The 21,202-nt window shown below is 48.9% G+C and overlaps 1 protein-coding gene across 1 annotated transcript; it reads right to left on the bottom strand.

The window, feature by feature from the left end:
- Positions 1-415: 415 nt before the first annotated feature.
- Positions 416-11,205, bottom strand: mark4a (MAP/microtubule affinity-regulating kinase 4a; the record flags this gene model as incomplete). Its single annotated transcript, XM_084683444.1, has 16 exons — positions 416-921; positions 1,370-1,414; positions 2,687-2,962; positions 3,412-3,515; positions 3,657-3,868; positions 3,966-4,143; positions 4,309-4,418; positions 4,661-4,760; positions 4,880-4,999; positions 5,091-5,327; positions 5,852-5,908; positions 6,032-6,102; positions 6,637-6,702; positions 7,234-7,282; positions 10,265-10,318; positions 10,978-11,205. Coding segments are annotated over 16 exons (2,244 nt in total), but the record flags the coding sequence as incomplete, so codon positions are not given.
- Between the last annotated feature and the right edge of the window lie 9,997 nt (positions 11,206-21,202).

Genomic DNA, 21,202 nt, shown 5'->3' with positions numbered 1-21,202 from the left:
ACCGTCTCCACATTTGTGCATATTGTCCACAGGTAACCCAAAAAGTCATTGGATAATCACTTCAGCGGTATCAACGTCAAAGAGGGAGGGAAAGGAACAAGTGCGCACAGTGACACATGACACAGAGTGGCTCCGACAAACCATACCGAGACACAGCAATGTTTTTAAGTAGAGGTGGAGGTGGAGATGGTAAAAACAGGAATGACTACCACTAATTCAAAGTAATTGTCAATATGGCTCGTGGAACGTAAAAGAAAGACCACGCTGGATTCCCTCCTTCTCCAGGTCCGGTGTGTGTGTGTGTGTGTGTGTGTGGGGGGGGGGGGGGGCGGGGTAGAGGACAGAGTAGGGGGGCTAGAGGAAAGGAATGGGCTGGAGTCCTTGTGGCGTAGGGGGGGAAATGGAAGGTGGGGGCCGGACAAGGGGTGGGGGAAGGGAAGGGAGGTTATAACCACCTAAGAGACAAAGTGGGGGGGGGGGGAGGGAATTGTTTTCTGACGGGTCCAGCCCTATGCCCCCACTTTGCTCCGTGAATGATTTTTTCTCTCTCTCTCTCTCTCATCCTCCTCCACTCACTCCCCAAATCAAAGTTCGAGGTCCTTGGAGATTTGGGTGGCGATGTCCCGGAAAGCCAGCGGTGCCCCCCAGAGTCGCGTGTAGCGCACCCCGTTGGACGTCTCGGAGGCGCCCGTGGAGAGGTGGCACACCTCGGCCTCGAAGGCCACGCGGCCCCCTGCCGCCCCGTGAGTGCAGGAGAGCAGGAAGGGGCCGGCGTGGTGGACCTGGCAGCCGCAGCCCCGCGCCGCCTCCCGCAGAGCCAGCACCACCTCCGCAGGGTCCCGCCGCCCGCCTCCCCTCAGATCCCAGCCACGTCCGACGGCCCGGGGCTCGGCCTCTTTTTGATGCCCAGGTAAATGGCGACTGGGGGGGGGGGGGGTGGAGGGACGGAGAGGGGTGGTGGGGGGGGGGGGGGAAGGGTCGACGGTACATGAAAACACAGGTTAAGACAGTGACAGTGGCAATGCTGTGGAAATCATCAACCTTGATGGAGACGTGTTCTGTTACTGAAGTTCTGGAGGCAGGGAAACTGCCTGCCCCCCCCCCACCACCACTGATATGCTAAAGAGTTGAGCTGCTGGATGAAGCCTTTGCTTCCTTTAGTCCATTCTCGCTCTAACTCGACCTATAGGGTCACATTTTATCCTGAATATTTGGCTACATCTGACACACTGTCCAGTTTGCCCCTCATCCATTAGATCAAAGGTATAGTTGTGGTTGTTTGGTCACTATAATTGATTGGCTAAGGGCCTGGGTGGCAATGTTCTGAATCTGAAGGTCATGTGATGTTGCTGCAGTCGGTGGTGCTGACCTTGTGAGCGCAGATCTGCTGACTCCCTCAGGTTCATTTGTGACCCTGTGGACGAGAGGAAACAGCATGATAAAGGCGGCATTGTTCACACAGAATGCACAGTGAGTCATCACCTATTACCAATGTGCGCAAACAGTGATGCCATTCAAAAGTAGTAAAGAAAAAAAAAAAAGTGAATACAAACAACAACAACATCCAACCTCATTCACGTCAAGATGGCCACATGCACTTTTGATACCGTGTGTCTTGATTGTAACCCACGTTGAAAGGACAGCAGCATTTACATTTAGTCATTTAGCAGACGCCCTTATCCAGAGCGACTTACAGTACAAGTACAGGGACATTCTCCCCGAGGCAAGTAGGGTGAAGTGCCTTGCCCAAGGACACAACGTCATTTGGTTCGGACGAGAATCGAACCAACAACCTTCTGATTAATAGCCCGACTCCCTCACTGCTCAGCCATCTGACCCCCCATTTACATCTACTGGTTTTACAACACCCACCACACACACCTTGCTGTGCATAACAGTACACGCAAAATAGAAATGGCCGCCTGTCATTCCATATCAAAAGAAAAAACGCATGAGGTAAATGAGCATACAGGCTGACAACGGTCTCAATGGTATTGTACATAAATGCAAAGTAATAGCCAGCAATGTAGACTTCATAAGAATATGATTGCATACCAGGGCAGACAGGCAGACCGACAGATCTATACATCCAGCAAGCAAGACAGGCAGGCAGGCAGACAGAGAGACAGGCAGGCAGGCAGACAAGCAGGCAGGCAGAGAGAAGCTAGAGACATTGGAACTTACTAACTGTTTTGGATCCCTGTGGAAGAGTACAGCCCGAGACTGATTTGTTTGAGCCCTGGCGCTTAGAGGGGTCAAGATTGACCCTGGTGGGGAGAAAGTGGAAGGGCACGAGATCAAGACAGAAAGAGAAAAGACAAAGGGGGAGAGAGAGAGAGAGAGAGAGAGAGAGAGAGAGAGAGAGAGAGAGAGAGAGAGAGAGAGAGAGAGAGAATATAATTGAATGGCGGAGGAGGGGGTTGGTGCAGAAGAGCACAGCAGAGGCTGATAGGCGAGGATAAGGCAGAGGGAGCTTTCATTAGATTAGACATATGTGATTACGGCTGAGGCAAAGGGAGGCTGGGTAATCCGGGAGACAGGAGGAAGGCGTGGGCCAGAGCCCTTTAGCCTGCCATCCACACTCACACCCAGCTCCGGAGGGCCTGGAGAAACTTCCGGAACCGGCCCCTCAGCCTGCGAGAGGGAAAAAAAGACGCCGGGGGAGGGTGGGCTCCACAGCACCTACCTGCGCGTGAGTTTGGAGGTGAGCTTGGTGAAGAGGTTGGAGGTGGCGCGGCTGCGGGCGTGGGGGAGCGAGCCGGCGTCGTGCGACAGGGTCGGGGAGGTGGGGGGGGCCGAGTAGACGGGGGGGCCCCGGTCCCTCAGCTGGCCACCGTGGAAGGTGCTCCGGATGGTGGAGCCGCGGGTCAGGCGGCAGCGCTCCCCGGAGGAGGAGGAGGCCCCCGCCCCGGAGATGCTCAGGGTGGACGGGGAGGCCGGGGGCAGCCGGTGGGTCAGGGAGCTGGAGGGAGAGGGGAGCGCGAGAGGCAACGTCAGCCAAGCGCTTTGACAAGAAACCCTAACCCTTTCATTCGATTTGATTTGGTGTCGTCGGAATCGGAATCAGAAGGGATTTTATTCACCATGAATGTTTGCACAAACAAGGAATTTACTTTGGCAGGGAGGTGCATACATTAAACATATAGGAATATTGAAACTTAAATATGTGGCTTAACTATACAAAAGGAGCAAAGTCTAGCTAATACTAAGGGGAATAACACATTTATCTATGTCTCTTTTTATACAATCTCTTTTAGTATAATTGTATGTATTGAAGTGGTTGCAGGTACAACAACACATTTCACTGCATATGTGCCATGTATAATCGTGTATGTGACAAATAATCGAGAAAATCGCGAATCTTGAAGAAAACCCAAACCGAATTCCCGATTTGCGGAGAGGCGCCGTCACCTGTTCTCTTTGCCGTTCTGCAGCAAGGAGTGTCGGTCGGTGCTGGACCGGTCGGTGCACACATACGTGTTCCTGCGGGTCATGGCACTGCCAGGGATGTTGTTCTGAAAAGCGGGGCAAACCGGTCAGGCTCGAGGCTAGAGAAAACCCGAACATAGCGAAATCGCGACAGTCCCAGAAACCCCACGACGGTCCGACGACAACGCCGGAACCTCTCGTCGACCTCACTTCCCCTCCCGTCTCACCGTGGTTGCGGTCATTTCCTTGCGGCGGTCGGGGATCTCCGACTTGTTGGGGTTGTTGGCGCTGCTGACCATGGGGCTGGAAGGGGGCAGACTCCGGCTTCCCATCACACTGCAGCTGGCTTTCCGCGGGGGCATGCGCCCCTCTCTCAGCTCCCGCTCCCCCGTGCTGGTGGGGCTCCTCTTGGGGTGCATGACCGGCATGGAGGGCCCACCTGCGGAAGTCCACGCAAAACACAAGAGCCAAAATGTCAGTCGAGAAGCGAGCGGGCCCACACAGGCGTTTGCCGTGAGACCAGGCCCGATGCTCACAGAAGTCGCTGTGTCTCCGCTGCCGGTGGTACGTGGAGGCGCTGCGCGGCGTCTTGCTGTGCGAGGACGAGGAGGAGGAGCCTGTGGCAGGGGACTGCTTGTTGGTCCCGTTGGTGATGGGGCTGGGCCGCACCCTGGCCAGAGACAGGCTGCTGGCTGAACGAGACTCGCTCCCATCCTTTGAAACGACACACAGCAACAAACCAGGAGTCAGCCCCTTCGCGCACCCACGCCAAAACGCTGGCGAAGGGTATTGTTATGGTCGAAATTCAGAAAGATGACGGTCAAAAAGACGGTACAGTGCGCGATCGCGCCCCCTGTTGACCAGGCCTGTCCGGCTCACCTCGTTCTTAAGGCCCAGCAAAAGGTAGGTGGCGGTGACCTCGTTGTATTTCTGGTTGAGCAAAGCATCCTTGATCTCCTCGGGAGTGAAGCCCATCCCAACCATCACCTCTGAGGGGAGGAGGCCCATTTCAGAAACATCTCCAATACTTCAAGAAGAAACAACCTATTTTTCAACGGATTATGTTGCATTCCTTATTCCTTATCTTAGGCTGGCGGGGGGGGGGGGGGGGGGACAACAAGGCTAGCAGGGAATAACAAAGGCTACTTCCCACCCCAAATGGCTGCTCACTCCCAAAATGGCTCACCACACAATTCCACTCAGCGGCCCCCAATAGACATGGCTAGCTCACCAATGCGAGTGGCATCACTGTAGTCCTCGACCGGCTCTATGTGGGGCTTGAGATCCTCTCCTTCATACCCTGCGTTTATCCACTTGTCCTTCATCACTTGCTGTAGTGGGAACAACAACATACCCCGTCAGAGAGAGCCTCTACGGGCGGACTCTTCCGGAAAACCTTTTGTTGACGCGTGTGCCCGCGGGTGTGAGAGGGTGCGTTGGGTCTCCTTACGTCTAAGGTGCAGCGCTTGGAGGGATTGAGCACCAGGAACCTGCGCAGGATTCCCTCACAGTCGGTGGACATGTAGAAGGGCACGCGGTACTTTCCCCTCAGCACGCGCTCTCGCAGTTCCTGCGGGCCACCCAACACACACCGTCAACTTGGGGGACACGCACACAAATGCACACTCGAACGCAAACACGCCGGCTCCTGGGGCACACACCTTGAGGTTCTGCCCGTCGAAGGGCAGGGAGCCGCTGACCAGCGTGTAGAGGATGACCCCCAGGCTCCACACGTCCACCTCGGGCCCGTCGTACTTCTTCCCCTGGAAGAGCTCCGGGGCGGCGTAGGGGGGGGAGCCGCAGAACGTGTCCAGCTTGTTCCCCATCGTGAACTCGTTGCTGAAGCCGAAGTCGGCGATCTTGATGTTGGCATCGGCGTCCAGGAGAAGGTTCTCAGCCTGGCTCGCGGAGAGAGAGAGAGACAGAGAGACAGAGAGAGAGTGAGAGAAAGAGAGAGAGAGAGAAAGACAGAGAGAGAGAGTGAGAGAAAGAGAGAGAGAGAGGGGGGGGGAGAGAAAGAGACAGAGACAGTAGTGATGGAGAGGGAGAGACAGGGAGGAAGAAAACACAGGAGAGATTTGGAAGATGGATTGAAAGTGGAGAGAGAGAGAGAGACAGAGAGAGAGAGACAGAGAGAGAGAGACAGAGAGAGAGAGAGAGAGAGACAGAGAGAGAGAGAGAGAGAGAGAGAGAGAGAGAGAAGGGGGAGGGCGGAGGACTTTTCACTCGACATCCAGGTCACAGGAAACATCGGCAACGCGAGAGATGACTCATACCATGTACTTGCCACTGCCGACGTTGAAGTACAATATTCTCTCATAAAAACGTCTCCTTCTAATGAGTGATATGGTTCATCAATAAATTCATCTTTCATCCAAGTTCACTTTGTTTATGGACACGCGTTCCTCGTCTGTCATCTCACCTTCAAATCTCGGTGGACAATGTTCTTCTGGTGGCAATAGTGAACTGCAGAGACGATCTGAGGGAGGGAACACAAGATCAACAGGCTCGCAGATGGACAGGGACACCAAGAGACACACAGACAGACAGAGAGACAGACCGACGGGTGAGATGGGTCCGGGAGGAAGTGTTCTAGACGTACCTGTCGGAATTTGGCTCGGGCTTCGATCTCCTTCATCCTCCCATGAGACACGAGGTAATCAAACACTTCACCTGAGAGCAGGCGGGGAGAAGGGGGGGGGGGGTCGACGTGAGAACAGGCCTCAAAAAGCCCTTCAAACCCCTCTCCACTAGCTACATCCTACTAGCTACTAGATTCCATTCCATTCACACAATCATTCATGTGCTAAATTGCTAGCAAGAGCTAATAGGATGTTATATGTTATCTTGGTTAAATCAGAAGTCGGTGGAGCACTGGAAGGCTGCCTCGTAGATTTGATTCTAATGACACTTCGGCTTTCAGAAATAGTCTCCTACTTAACTAAAACCTAGTCATGAGCCATAAGCCTCTTACAACTTGCCCACCATACTCCCCCAGTACCCTTTAGTTCCACACAATTAGTTAAATCAGACTGCTAAATTCTTCACACCATAAAAAAAAAAAACTTGATGCAGAATGTAGTATTTGCTTTTGCTTGGTGATCAGTCATTGTTTTTTTACGTGAACTCTTCCCAGGGTCTTCATGTGACCTATGGTGTCCTTCCAGGGTTAGCGTACCTTTAATAGAGTTTGACTGATGCACCTACCTCCACTGGCGTACTCCATGATTAGGTAAAGGGTCTTTTCAGTCTCAATCACCTCGAACAGCTGCACTGTAGCCCGCAAACAAAATCAGATTAAGATCAAATGTAGTCAGAAAAGAATCTCTCGTGTTCAAAACCCTCATCTCCCTTGTCTAGGGGCTACTGCTTCAGCCTAAAGCGGTGCCTTTTTTTCATTTATTTTTATCCATATGACATTTCAGCTTTAGAAAATCCCTTCACCCCACCCCCCCACCCCCTAGTCCCCCCGTAACCCCATGCCCTCTACCCCCAGGGCAAGGGAAGGATGAACTCCTGTAGTTGTCAGCAGGGCCAGTTCAACACATACAGACACAGGCTGGGACCGAAAGCCCCAGTCTGATTACCCAGGGATGGCACTTGGACGGCACACTGAGTCAAGCCACATGAATATCGGCTGTATTAGAATACGTTGGCACAACGTACAGATAAGGCACAAGCTACTGTATCGCTATACCGTACCATGTATCGTCAGACAAATAAGACACACCGCATAAAAGAAAGCACATACTGTCAATTTACAACAAAAGAGTCCCATAAAATAATGACGTTCCAGCACCTTACCTATGTTTGGGTGATGCAATCCTTTCATTATCCGTACCTCTCGAAAGAGCTAAAAAAAAAATGCACCGAATAAAAATGCATGTTAGAAATGGTGACACAATGAATTCACTTTTAACATATACGTGAAGAAGTCACTGAACATGTTGTGCTTTCTTTATGAAACCCCTCAGTTAGTATACTGGCAGATACGTCTGGTCAACTACAGTACTTTCACAAAGACGGAGATCAGCGTGGATTGTGACACTTGGCTGAGGTATGCACAGTCGGGTTCCACAACAGACGGCCATCATTTCAAATCATCACAACTCTCCCACATCATCAACTCCCGTCTTGAAAAAAAGATGGCGCGGTAAGCTTCTATATCCTCTTTCATCAGTCCTCCCCCTCACTTTCTATATGTCTCCGCCCCCCCCCCCCACCCCCACCCATCCCCTCCTCCTTCATTCAATCCCTCTTTCTCGGTCTTTCCTCTGGAAAATGCCCAGTGTCACTGTTGCTATAGCAACCCAGGTATTAAGACGAGGCCCCTTCCCCGGCTCCACCAGCTGTGCCAGGGGGAATCATGGGATACGACGAGGCAATGTGTCGCGGCCAGCCCCTGTATTCCCCTGGTCACAAACACATCCTGCTGGACAGAGCTGTCAACCACACCATCGTCAACTGTCACCTCAGAAGATAACAAAAAATAATACATGCCAATGATACTCTAACATCCCTTAAACAACAGAACGTTCACCGTGACATGACATGATTATAAAATGGGTAACAGCGTGAGCTCAGCTGTGGCCCATGGCATAGCGTTCAGCCCCTTGGCTAAACAATAAACGTGTCATCCATGCACATCGTTCTGTTGCTCAAAAACGTTGCCGTGATTGAGCCCATTTCGAGCCCCTCCCCCCTTTTGGTTTCGTCATGAAAGGGAACGACTTCCGCGACGGCGGCACTTCACCGGTTCTCCGCGGTAAACTCATCCTCTCCTCGTCCACTCTCTTGTTCCTATCTCTCCTCCTTCACATATTTCCCTCCTCCCCCCCCCCCCCCCCTGGATGCATAGCAGGCAAGATTATGCTAATATAAACTCTTTCATATCTTCTGTACTAAGGATTTTCTCTGGCCTAGAGGTATGTAAAGCAGCCGGTTATCATCGCTGACCAATTGTAGGCTATTCTCTCCCATCGCTGGCCAATCCTATCCGTGTCTCATCCATCCCTGACCTATCAGGTGGACTAAAGCTTTGTTCATCGCAAAAGCTCTTTCACTGAATTCCGTCCCGGACATCTGGCCAATCACGGCCTTCTGTCTCTTACGAGTCAGTATCGGTTGATTGGAAACACATCCAAACCCTTGATAGGCCTGCATGCATCTGCCCACAACTCATGCAGAATGCTCTCATGACACACGCGTGACATACAGCAGGACTCCTCAGACCTCTGCCAGTCAAACACAATCAACCACAAAGAACCATTATGAACAATCATTTCATCCTTGATTGGCTCCTTCCGGTCTGTTCACTTCCTGCCCGCGGGGCTCGGGAGTTCATGTGTGCCGCCACAGCACCAGAGGCGGTCGCAGCGAGAGCGAGAGAATGAGAGAGAGACAGAGCGAGAGAATGAGTGAGAGAGGGGGGAGAGAGAGAAAGGGAGAGAGAGAGAGAGACAGGGAGAGAGAGAGAGAGAGAGAGAGAGAGAGAGAGAGAGAGAGAGAGAGAGAGAGAGAGAGAGAGAGAGAGAGAGAGAGAGAGGGAGGGAGGGAGGGAGGGAGGGAGAGAATGACAGAGAGAGAGAGAGAGAGAGAGAGAGAGAGAGAGAGCGAGAGAGAGAGGGAGGTGGGGGCAGGGCCCTCCACATGGACTCTACGCCTGTCTTGTGAGTGGTCCAGACCTATGACTAACTCTGGGGAAGACACCACGGCTCATCTCAGCTCCGAGATAACAGCTTTAAGCTTCAGCAGGGGAGAAAGGAGTACGTGTTATAGTGTCTTTGTGTCTATTTCTGCCAGTCTTTGTAGCTGGAAGGTATGGTATGGTGAACAGCGAGACTTGACGGTCTGGATAAGTCTTTAGATGTTCCTTCGAGAGCTGAAAGTAAGGTAGCTGAACGATAACATCGAAATGTTTGTCATATAATGAGTTAAAGGACCGCTGTCATGCAGAACCTAAAATGTGTTCTGTCTTTGACCGTGTGTAGTATCTACCACAGGCATGCCCTTCAGAGCCCACAGAGCCCAACTGTTCACCTTTCCGGATTCACCTTCATGCACCACAAACCCACATCGCCCACTTTTCCGGGCCGAGCCTTCGCATGCTGACCAGACAGGGGAACAAAAAGACATCTCCCTGTGACCCATCTCATTACTGAGCGCACAACACACTTCAAACCATCCACACACAAACAAAATGGCCGCTTCTCCACAACACAACCCAATATCTTTCAATCTGCTGCCACATCTTCCGGCACGCATATCTCAAGGAACGCACATTCTTCTTATTCCTATCATCGTCCGTCCCCCCCGTCCCCCCCCTCCCCTGATATTTTCCTTATGTGTATCATTAAACACAATGTGTTATAAGAAGAAGAATTAGTACTATAAATGGCCCTGGTGATCTCAAGGATGAGTCACTCTGCATTCAGGGCAGTGATTAGCCCAGAGAGATGGGAGGCGGGCAGAAGTCTCGGTTCACTGTCCTACACTCCACAGCACCTGCCAAACAGCATCACATCCCACAATCCCTCACTCTGGCTTTCTGATGGACAACAGACAGAGACGAAGGCCCTGTTGCTCAACTTCCCTTCGTAGCCTGACACGGCCTAACCAAAGCGGTGTCCTGCCTGATTGGACGTTTGTTTGGCTACGCTGGCCTACGGAGTGTGCTAATGTGTTGCTAATGTGTTGCTAATGTGTTGCTAATGTGTTGCTAAGATGACAGGATTAGCGCTGCTAATGTGTTGCTAAAATGACAGGATTAGCGACTATCGCGGAGCAAGACATTTGTTGTTTGTCGTTCGTGCACTGTACTCTGAGCAGGACTCACCTTTTGTAGGCTGGTAGGATTCAACTGAGTTTTGTCGATGATTTTTATTGCAACCTGGCGGAGACAGGAAAAGAACGTGAGGCGACACGTGTCCAACAACGACATCCAACCAAGCAGCCAGAGCAAGAAATACCGTCTGTCGTAAAGGTAACATCTATTCAACTCTCTGGATGCTCATACCGTTCCAATTGGACACTTCTGAACGCATCATTGAAGCTCAACACAGGATTTTTAAAGTTATCGTCGTTGACTAGAGAGAAGAAGCTTTGAAAAGATGAAAAGCATTTTGTGTTTTTTTTTAATTTGATCTTACTTCCTGTTTACCTTTAGAGGTCATCAGGTCAAAACCTCCCAACTCATCCATGCACCCATAAACATCTACATTGTTATCCCTGTATTTGCACCTTCGCACCTGATCACATACACCTTCCCTCCTTGGACCATTTCCTTATCCCTTTCCACTGACACCCTCATCCCTATATCCTTACACCCTTATCCCTGCCCCCTTACATCCTCGTCCCTAACCCGGCACCTCCTCCCTTACGCCCTTATCCCTCCTCCCTTACACCCTTATCCCTGCCCCACTGACTGTATCTTTGCCCTAGTTTTACCCTTTCTGATGAATATTTCAACACCTTCCCCCCCCCGATTACCTTAACCACAGTACAACTAAATCCACTTTACCCCTTCCCCCCCCCGTCGCCTGGCCTTACCTCCTTGCCGGTCAAAATGTGACGTGCCAGCTTGACCTTAGCGAAGTTCCCCTTGCCGATGGTCTTGAGCAGGCGGTAGTTGCCGATGTGCGGCTGCTCGTCAGAGCAGGAGGCGATGGAGTTCCTGCAACGGGCGCCCAGGGAACGGCTGGACAGGCTGGTGCCCTTGTCTGAGCGGCTGGCCGCCAGAGACGCATGCTGGGGGAGGGGGGAGAAGAGAAGAAGGGGTCACTCGCAGCAGTGCTCACCAGCAGGCACGACAAGGCTTGGGAGTCCGGTTGGTCTGTCGAGCCAGAGTGAGATATGCTGTCATCTTGAATGCTCGGGCTTGCTTGGACTAACAGATGGACAGGGCTTGGTTTGCACGTTTGGACGTGTGCCATAACCATTGGAGTCGTTTGTAGAATCATTTCAGGCATTTATCAACAGCACCTGATCCAGGAAACCCATACAATGGAACTGATTAGTAGGGAATGTATTATTGCATAACTATGCCTTTAAGTCCTATCCTGTTACTGTAATGCAATCAGTTATCTAGTTCTAACCCCAGTCAAATACCTATTATAAAAGGATTATTGGTTGTTGATGAATCAACAGAATATGTTTGGCCTGCCTTTAAAGTCTCCTTGAACATTGGCAGTGGCCTATCCCACTAACGTCATGAGTCAGATCTACAAACCCAATCCAGGACCACAAGTATGACTCTATTAAATATTATAGCTGAGTCAAATGTCTATTTACTTAACAGATGTCGCTAAACATCAGCGTCAAATAACATGTTCCAAGGTTCATTCTCCATGCTATCATTAGAGATTGGCACTATATGGTTGATTATTACAGCTACAGTATGAAATACTTCCCCAAGATGACTGATGTCACCCTTAGCCCCATCTTAAGGACTAAGATATGCACTGGTACGTAATGTTGTTTGCTTGTGACAATAACGGGCATGTTGCAGTAAAGACACAGTTGCATTTACATTTAGTCATTTAGCAGACGCTCTTATCCAGAGCGACTTACAGTTAGTACAGGGACATTCCCCCCGGGGAAAGTAGGGTGAAGTGCCTTGCCCAAGGACACAACGTCATTGGCACAGCTGGAAATCGAACCGGTAACCCTCTGATTACGAGCCTGAATCCCTAAGCGCTCCCTGCATATCTGTGATTCTGGTACCACACCATAGATATTCAGCTGTGCCATGCGTTCTCCCTGTTCGAGTCTAGTGTGAGGAATTTGTGCTGTGAAGATTCGGTCCACAGCTTTGAGTCATGGATACTTTTCTGTCAGGCAGCAGAGAGGGAAAAGGAGACAACAATGTGATTTTACAGGAACAAAGCTGAACGTGTTTCAGTAGGATGCGACTCATTGTCATGTGACAAAGTCGGGTCCCCAAAAAAAGAAAAAGACGGGTGTGGGAGCTACAGAGGGAGATGGATATATACAGATACATAGATACAGAGATAGATATATAAATAGAGACGGAGATGTGAAGAGAGAGATAAATAGAGAGACAGAGAAAGAGACAGAGAAAGAGACAGAGAGAGAGAGAGAGAGAGAGAGAGAGAGAGAGAGAGAGAGAGAGAGAGAGAGAGAGAGGGGAAGAAAGAAAAGAAAGAGAGAGGAAGAGATAAATAGAGAGATAGAGGAGAGAGAGAGAGAGAGAGAGAGAGAGAGAGAGAGAGAGAGAGAGAGAGAGAGAGAGAGAAAAGGAGATGGAGGGATACTAAAAGGAGAACAGATGCAGTCACAGTGGTCCCTGGCCAGTCCCAGGGCCTGAGGCATCACACTTCCACCCCCTCAGCATGTCATCCTGCTTTTAGCCTCCCCACACCCACCCACAGACCAGGAAGGAAGACAGGGAGGGCCCCAGGCTCCTAGACCCCTCCCAACGCCAAACCAAGAACAACACCCAGGTAGGGCCAAATCACAGGAACTTCAACACTGCCTTATTGTGAATGTTGGACAATGAACTGTTCTGGACATTTGGTATCATGGTTTTGCGCCGAAGATGTATATTCCCTTCACGTCCTCGCTTTCTTACACCAATCTTCTATCTTTGATATCCGGAACATTCTAAATCCAACATAACAATGTACACACATGTACCAAAGAGGCACACTCTCCCTCTCGCTCTCTCTTTCTCTCTGAAGGACAGCAACTCGGCCCCCTCAGATTCGAATTGCTATGTTTATCCCAGCGTTGTTTGGCTGGTTGATGGAGAGCCAGCCAATTATTCTCCCCTGGCCTGAAAGTTGAGACAGGCAGACTGAGACCAGTGTGGTCTCCCCTCTCACAGCCTTAGCAGACAGGAAGTGATACATCACCACCGTATCCCACATCATCCTAGTAATTATTTTGCATTGCATCTGTAGATAGACAGCTAGACAGCTAGATTAGATACATAGCTAGACAGACGTGGATGCTGTTCGTATTATAATACGAAACAGCCTTTTCTGTTTTGGGCTTTACTGGAGGGCGCTGTTTGACCCCCAGTAGTTATTTACTGGCCTGCAGCATTAGACTGCACAACATTTACGCAATAAACAGAAGAAAAAAACACTCAGATTAGGACAATTCTTTCGATCTAAATGATCCTGATGTTGCAACCTTATGATAGTCTTTCGACGTTTCGGCCATACAAGGGGAACACACAGGCAATAGCCTATGTGACATCACTAGCGTTATAATAGGAGGATGTTCTTAGTATGAAGCTTCTGCGCATATCCACTGAGCGTTATCGTATGCGGATGGACTCATCCCGGGTTGTTTGCCTGCCATCGGTTATTTCGCTATGTAGACGCTCCAAGATACGGCCCATTTTGAGATAACCTGCTCTGCTAAATACCATCCCAGTATCATGCCTACTGCCCAGGCCCCCGTTTTCTGAAATCCAAAATGCCCATCAACATTATGTACGCTGTGGTTACATTTCGTGAATGCATAGCGCCAATATAACGACTTTGCAAGGATGTGCAGGTTTCATGCATGCACTGTAGAATTGCATGCACTGTAAAATTATGAGGATGCTATAATTGCACTTACATGGTCCGTACTCCTGTCGTTCCCAGACGGTAACGCCGAACGAGAAGACATTTTCCCTGAGTTTTTCCCGAATTACTGTGTGTTTGCGTGTATGCTATTTACAGGATTAAGCTCCACAGATAATAACATCCGACATCAGCCTCTCCGCATATGCGTCCAAGTCCCATTCAATCTGCTTCTTCTCCAACCGGCAAAGCCGCGGTCGAGAGGATACCTCTGCCTATCATGGCAGCAGCAACGGATATATCGGGTCCTCAAACAAGCTGCATTTTCGGTGCCAAATTTACGAAGATCAGTAGGCCCGTTTTGCACCAAAGCATGCAACCCCGCAACTAAATGTCTCAATAGCCTATAAAAATACGGTGATGTTTGGCCAAAGCCCAACGTTACTGTGGCGACTCTCCACCCCCTGCCTCATTTCGGCACACAAAACAAATACGCTTTCTGAAGGACCGTCTCAGTTTCTCTTCATAATAATATTAATCATTCAATTTCTCTCCATCGCACTGCGTGCATCCGTTCGTGTTCGCGTTAATCCGTGAAAACAGAGGTTATTGTGCACAAAAAGGCCGAAACGTTCATATTCCTGACGTTTGCTCGTGAGATGCGCCACTTCTCCCGTCAGAGGCGCTGACAGACAGATCCCCCGACCAAAAACGCACTGCTTATTTAACGAGCGTAAACTTCGGCGTAGAATAAACCTTTGAAGACGCACTGATAAAGACTGAGTTGAAACATTTTCACCTATGTTTTTTTATATGATGATATTTGTGGTTGGGCATGTTGGCTAATTGATGCAGGCTTTATAGGTTGAATTATATAATTGGTATGACTGTTTATGGGAGCTCAACTTATTTATAAGAAAAAACACCCCACCCTGTCAATTTTTTTATATCCATGCATGAATTTATGGCCTGGGGTTTATTAATATTTAAGATACAGTAGATGCAGACAGGAAATAAATATCAATGTGTTTTTTAAATCAATCGTTCATTGAATTATATGATTCACAGAAATATAGGGTAGGATTGACCGTTGAATTAGATTGGATTTCAGTTGGATTGAGTGCAGATGGAATTTAAATGTAGGTCCAGCTATGTTGTTGTGTCAGCGATATAGCAATAGAGTTTAAACAAGTGTATTTGTCAATTCATGATAAATCTGTCATTTGGATAATTGTAAGCAAATTATTTGAGATAATTGGACAAAGCTGGAGATTGAGAAATGCGTTGTTGGTAATAGTCACATAACCTTTTTGAATAGGGGGGACTGTCCCGCAATTACCCCAAAACCTAACAGGATGTTACCCTGTAGCAGAGCTTTCTGTGGCACACTGCATGTCAATATGAAGCTTTTTGCTGTGTACTAAATGACACCGATATAAGATAGGCTACATGGAGTTCTGTATGCGTTCCATTAAAGATGGAAAACCAGAACGTCAGCTGGCTTAAATATATGTAGTGTTTTAGGGCATCCAGCAGGTGGTGTCAGTGTTTCGCAAACGAATCACCTCTGCCTGGACTCATTCTCTTGAACAATTTCAACAGCAGTGTTTAGTCTTTCTTTAGTCCTGTTGAACTCAAGTAAACTGTTTATGACAATCAGGACAACAGTATGATCCATTTCCAGTTTTCCGTGATGTAATCATATAAGATCAGCTCTTAAAACAGTTTACAGTAGGCTACACATAGCTCTGCATGTTATGTGGGCAACAAGCCTAGGAGACAGCAGAGAGGTAATGATGTACTGAAGCAATGGTTCAATGGTACCAGTGCAAGCCTAGTACCGTTTCTGCTACATCTTACCTCTAGGTGGCGACAACTAGCTACATTTTGGAGGATTTGGTTGCAGAGGCTGAACTTGGAGTTCGGAAGTAGGAGCCTGTTCAGTTGATAATCACAGTAATACAAAAACGTCATCATGCTTACGGATGTTAATTATTCATGAACAATGAAGACGCTGACAATTAAGTATCAAGTTGGCACGTGACGTGGTTTTAATGCCACGTGACATGTTTTGTCAGACCGGTAATGGCAACAGTTATAACCTACATTGTAACGTTTGATTTTATTTAGTTTTTTAAAACACACCGAATGTTGATCAGGAAGCTCACGCCTTTATGCCCTGCTGTGGTCACATGCAGGGTTCGAATGCCGGTTTGACCCCCCTAATTAATACTTGGACCCCCCTAAAAGAGGTAAAAACAACAAGTCGGAGGGGGGTCGATACACGCCCTGTAGAAGAAGTTGACCGCCCCGATTGTGATTGTATAATCCGCACTCTGGTCACATGCACTCTTCTCCTAGCCCCAGGAAGGTGTCTGGGTATGGGCCGGAGAGCCTAGCTCCGTGTGATATCAGATAAGACCCCACTGGGTTTCTAATGTTGTAAGTTCGCTGCGAATCGTACAACAAGTCTTGCTTTCCTGCAACGCCTCTTCCTGATTGGCTGTGACGGGCGCAAGGAAACACAACCTGCTTACGTAAATAAGCTGGGGGAGAAAAGCACAAGGAGCCAAAGGTGAACCCCTGTTGCCATATTTCACGAGAGGCACCATTGTTTTGCTCTAGACTTATTTCTTGCCATGCAAAGTAGTTTCCGTTCCTGCAATTGGCTTGAGCCAATAAATTTGTTGTTTTGCAGACAGGAGACAAAAAGTTTTGGGCGGCAGGTGAACCCTGAACAAAAGAGCATGAGCGAGGCGTCCTAAAAAATCGGGCATTGTGTTATCAGTACTTCATGTTTGAAAACCAGGTACTTCCCCCACAGGCTCGTTATCAAACAGAAGCGAACAAGAGGATCGTGACAATACATATTTGTCCACTTTTAGTAATTTTGGGGGAAATTATGTCGTCATTGTGTATTGTGACAGAAATTATTACCTTGAAATTCAACTTGAAATTCAACTTCATTTACAATTACCCAGAAAAATACTTCTCACTAAGTTCAGTGAGTTGATCAACAACAAAAAAAAAAACGACGTGTTTTTGGTGTCCCATAAAAAGCAGACATGTCATCAACGTCAGCTAATACAGCTTTTCACTGGGTCACAGTTTGGAGCATTTGTGTTTGGGGTTAGCAAAACATAAAGGCTGTGTGGAGAGTGAAGATGAGAATGGAAGACCTAAGCATGGGTCACAGACTTCCTCTCGTGATATGTGATAGACTGCCACTGAGGATGTCCCCTGTGGCACCATGTTTTCCATGACAGACATTTACTCACTGTGGCTCTGAAACTCTCTGTCTTTCTTTTTGTCTCTCTGGCTCTGGCTATAAATAGGCTGTTTTCTTCCTAAAGTTGTTTGCGAAAGGTTCTAGAAAACAGATCACTGGCACTTTCTCACAGCCAAAGACAGAGGCCGTGAGTCGGATGAAATGACATGTCCACGATTCATTCGACTTATATCGTTCGAGAGCCTTTTCCAATTCGAACGTTGACATTTTGGACACCAGTCTCTCATCTCTCTCTCTCTCTCTCTCTCTCTCTCTCTCTCTCTCTCTCTCTCTCTCTCTCTCTCTCTCTCTCTCTCTCTCTCTCTCTCTCTCTCTCTCTCTCTCTCGCATTTCACAATTCAATCCGTGTGTGAAATGAGCTGAATTATGCTGAGGGTGGACTGGAGTCCTACTGTAGCTTGATGACGTGGAGAAGGTATTTCAGACGGGCGGCCGTTGGAGCTGTTATGAGATGGAGGTGAGGAGGTGCCCAGTGAGAGGCCATCAGCCAGCCCCCGGGGGCCAGGGGGATGTGCTTGTGTAAATAAAGGCGGCGTGTACGCACGCAGCGCCAATAGAGGATCCTTCAGTGTTTTTCTCACTATTATTCAAACGTCAAAACTATTTACACAAAGGAAAACAAATATCCCCCCCACGTCTGGATGTTTACAGTGTCGGTGACCTCACGCCAGCTCAGAGTGGACCAAATATTTATACCTACACATACTTTAAATGCAGACCTCTGCTCCACTGTATTGTACGACTGTTCTGTTATTCCAGTGGCACCTCGAATATTTTACCCACCTACATCAGAATGATGTCATGCCCCGGCAGACTCGATGCGTTTTCACCAGGAAAGTCGAATGAGTCGTTATTACAGTTTACAATAAAGTTAGAGCTAAACCTGCCATTTGGTTTCTCGGTAAAGAACTGATTGGTCAAAAAAATTCAGATCTTCACATCTGTATTGAACTCTTACAGAATATAACAATAGCGTCTGGCTCAAAAAAGGTTTGCATCCGCCCTGCCCCCCCGCCCCCACCCTCTCAGCCAGTGTACTTGAAGGTAGCTCATGATTTAATATGGACATTGATAGCACACTGACCCAAACCGGTTGGGTGGGCCAGTGTTGCTGAAGAAAAACAGTTGGGTTATCAGTTCAGAGGGCACAGAGCCATTTGTCTTCCTCAGGCTAAATAAAGTGTTACCTGATGAATACGCTCTGATAACGTAAATCAGGATATCCCACTGTAATCTACAAAGTCCACATATTGTTTTGGTTCAAGTGGGTAGCCATCCTTGCAGATGTGAGTTACCATGATGTCCACAGACAACTCTAGGACACACCTTAGCTCTCTGAGATCACATGACAGAAAGAGAGAGAGAGACCCAAAAGAGAGACAGGCATATGAGGCAGAAAGAAAGAAAGAAAGAAAGAAAGAAAAGAAAATGTAGTAGACTGAGAGAAGTGAAAGAGCCAACATGAAGTGAAATAAGCCTACAAGAGACAGAGGCCCATAGGAAAGAAGAGCCTATAAAGGCCAAGGACGTATGGGAGAGAATGGCCCGGAAGGCCCTGTTAGAGAAAAATGCCTACAGTGAAGTAAGAGCCATACACGAGAGAATACTTAGGCTTAGAGGATAGACCCACATAAAGCAAAAGATGAACAGATCAAGCGAAGGCCAGAAAGGACGAGAAAGACCAATCCACAGGAGCGAGTAGGCCACTGACGCACAACCAGATCCGACTGCGGTGACCTACCTTAAACCCCCGAACGCGTCGGGCCAAACCTGATCAAACCAGACCCGAGAACTCCCTTCCACCATGCCTCCCTCCTTCCTCCCTCTCTCCGTCCCATCCCATTCACCTCCCTCCCCGTTATTATACGACCAGGGTACTCCAGACCAAACAAACAAACCAGAAATGAAAGGAACCGTGGACATTTTTTATTCACGGAGCGAAACAAAGCGAGGGGTCTTCGAGCGTTGCTTCCGAAAACAAACAGTGGATTGTTGGTGATTAACGTCAGATGGGTTTTCCAGTGCTGGGTCGTGTTAATTAAGAGGAAGCGCGGTAGTGCTTCCCAGGGACTTCATTGTGATGTTGCGGACTGGAACGCCATTATGGCCCCCGATGAGGGAAACCTTCGAGGGCTTGGCTCCTGCTCATACCTGCCTGGCCCTGCCAGAGACAGTGGAATACTTGGAAACCACCTCCGTCCTCCATCCTTCATAACGAAAAGGATGTCTGACAATGCCCTTAAATGTTCGACTGTCACTCGGCCAACTTGACGTTCAGCCCCGGGGGTCTGAGCCTCGATTGGATGTTGCTCTCTGTACCACGGGGTTCCTGGAAGTGGCAGATCGACAGTACACCTACGCCTACGCTTGTGGAAAACTTCTTGCAACATTTTGAACAATAAGAACCCCCCCCCCCCCCCAAAAGAAGTTTACAAAAACTCAGTGCAGTGAACGCACAAACAAATTAGAATATACTAGCTAACAGGGCTGGAGGTGTGACGCCTCGCTGCCATGGTTGATACCTGACTGATGGAGGGCTTGTTCACACACACAAACACACACACACAGAACCAGATAACCAACACTGCCGTTGAAACCATCAGCTCCACATCCTCTTGCAGAATTAGATGTACTGACACAGTTGGCAATGACAACGTTTCAACACAAACTGGAATTTAGGTCGTCTGTGTGATACCGGGCCAGAGTGGAGAGTGTTGCGCTGGGCCAGAGTGGAGAGTGTTACACTGGGCCAGAGTGGAGAGTGTTACACTGGGCCAGAGTGGAGAGTGTTACGCTGGGCCAGAGAGGAGAGTGTTACACTGGGCCAGAGTGGAGAGTGTTACGCTGGGCCAGAGTGGAGAGTGTTACACTGGGCCAGAGTGGAGAGTGTTATACTGGGCCAGAGTGGAGAGTGTTACACTGGGCCAGAGTGGAGAGTGTTACACTGGGCCAGAGTGGAGAGTGTTACGCTGGGCCAGAGTGGAGAGTGTTACGCTGGGCCAGAGTGGAGAGTGTTACACTGGGCCAGAGTGGAGAGTGTTACGCTGGGCCAGAGTGGAGAGTGTTACACTGGGCCAGAGTGGAAAGTGTTACGCTGGGCCAGAGTGGAGAGTGTTACACTGGGCCAGAGTGGAGAGTGTTACGCTGGGCCAGAGTGGAGTGTGTGACCAGATTCAACTCCCACTGGGGCCGCCTGACTTTGTTTTGAACGTCCCCACGAGCGTTTATCAAACATGAAAAAGATCCGCCTCGGCCAAGCCCTCGCTCCGCCAGGCGAAGGGGGAAGTTCCCTCCTAGCGCATGGCGTAAACTTGGCTCCAATAAAGGCATCCGTTTGCCACCTCGTGGACAACAGGAAGCCTTTGTATACTGAAAACATCCCCTCGCTACCACCCCCTTCATTTCCCTGGCAGCCAAGCCCAATGGGAGCCATGACAGAGCCCTGTCTGTCAAGATCTCACTGTCCTTAAAGCCACGGCGCACAGACCCCTGCAGTCACAAAGGTGAACAACAAAGATATTTGTAGGCACTGAAATATGTCGCTTGTCAGACTATGTTCTTTTTTAGTGTGCATTTTGAGAATGAGAGCTTGACGTTTCTCCCATGGGTAAGACAGCCATATAAACCCTGAGCACACAGGCTACACCAAAGTGGCTCAGGCTTGTTTGAGTGTCCGTTGGAGCAGGATTCTTCCGTTATCAAGTTTCAAGTTTATTATCATTTACTCATAACAGCATTTATCAGTAATGAAATTCTTTGTGCTCAATGTCCGCTCAATGTAAATATCTATTTACATTTACTTGTATTCATTTAGCAGACGCTTTTATCCAAAGCGACTTCCAAGAGAGAGCTTTACAAAGTGCATAGGTCACTGATAATAACAACAAGATAGCCCCAAAAACATTGCGGGCTGCCAAAACATGAAGCACATATTGTCAACAACCAAAAT

Source organism: Hypomesus nipponensis, chromosome 20 (assembly GCF_054491055.1).
Source record: "Hypomesus nipponensis isolate SF chromosome 20, ASM5449105v1, whole genome shotgun sequence".
Classification (NCBI taxonomy): Eukaryota; Metazoa; Chordata; class Actinopteri; order Osmeriformes; family Osmeridae; genus Hypomesus; species Hypomesus nipponensis.
This window is presented reverse-complemented; position numbering and strand designations above follow the sequence as displayed.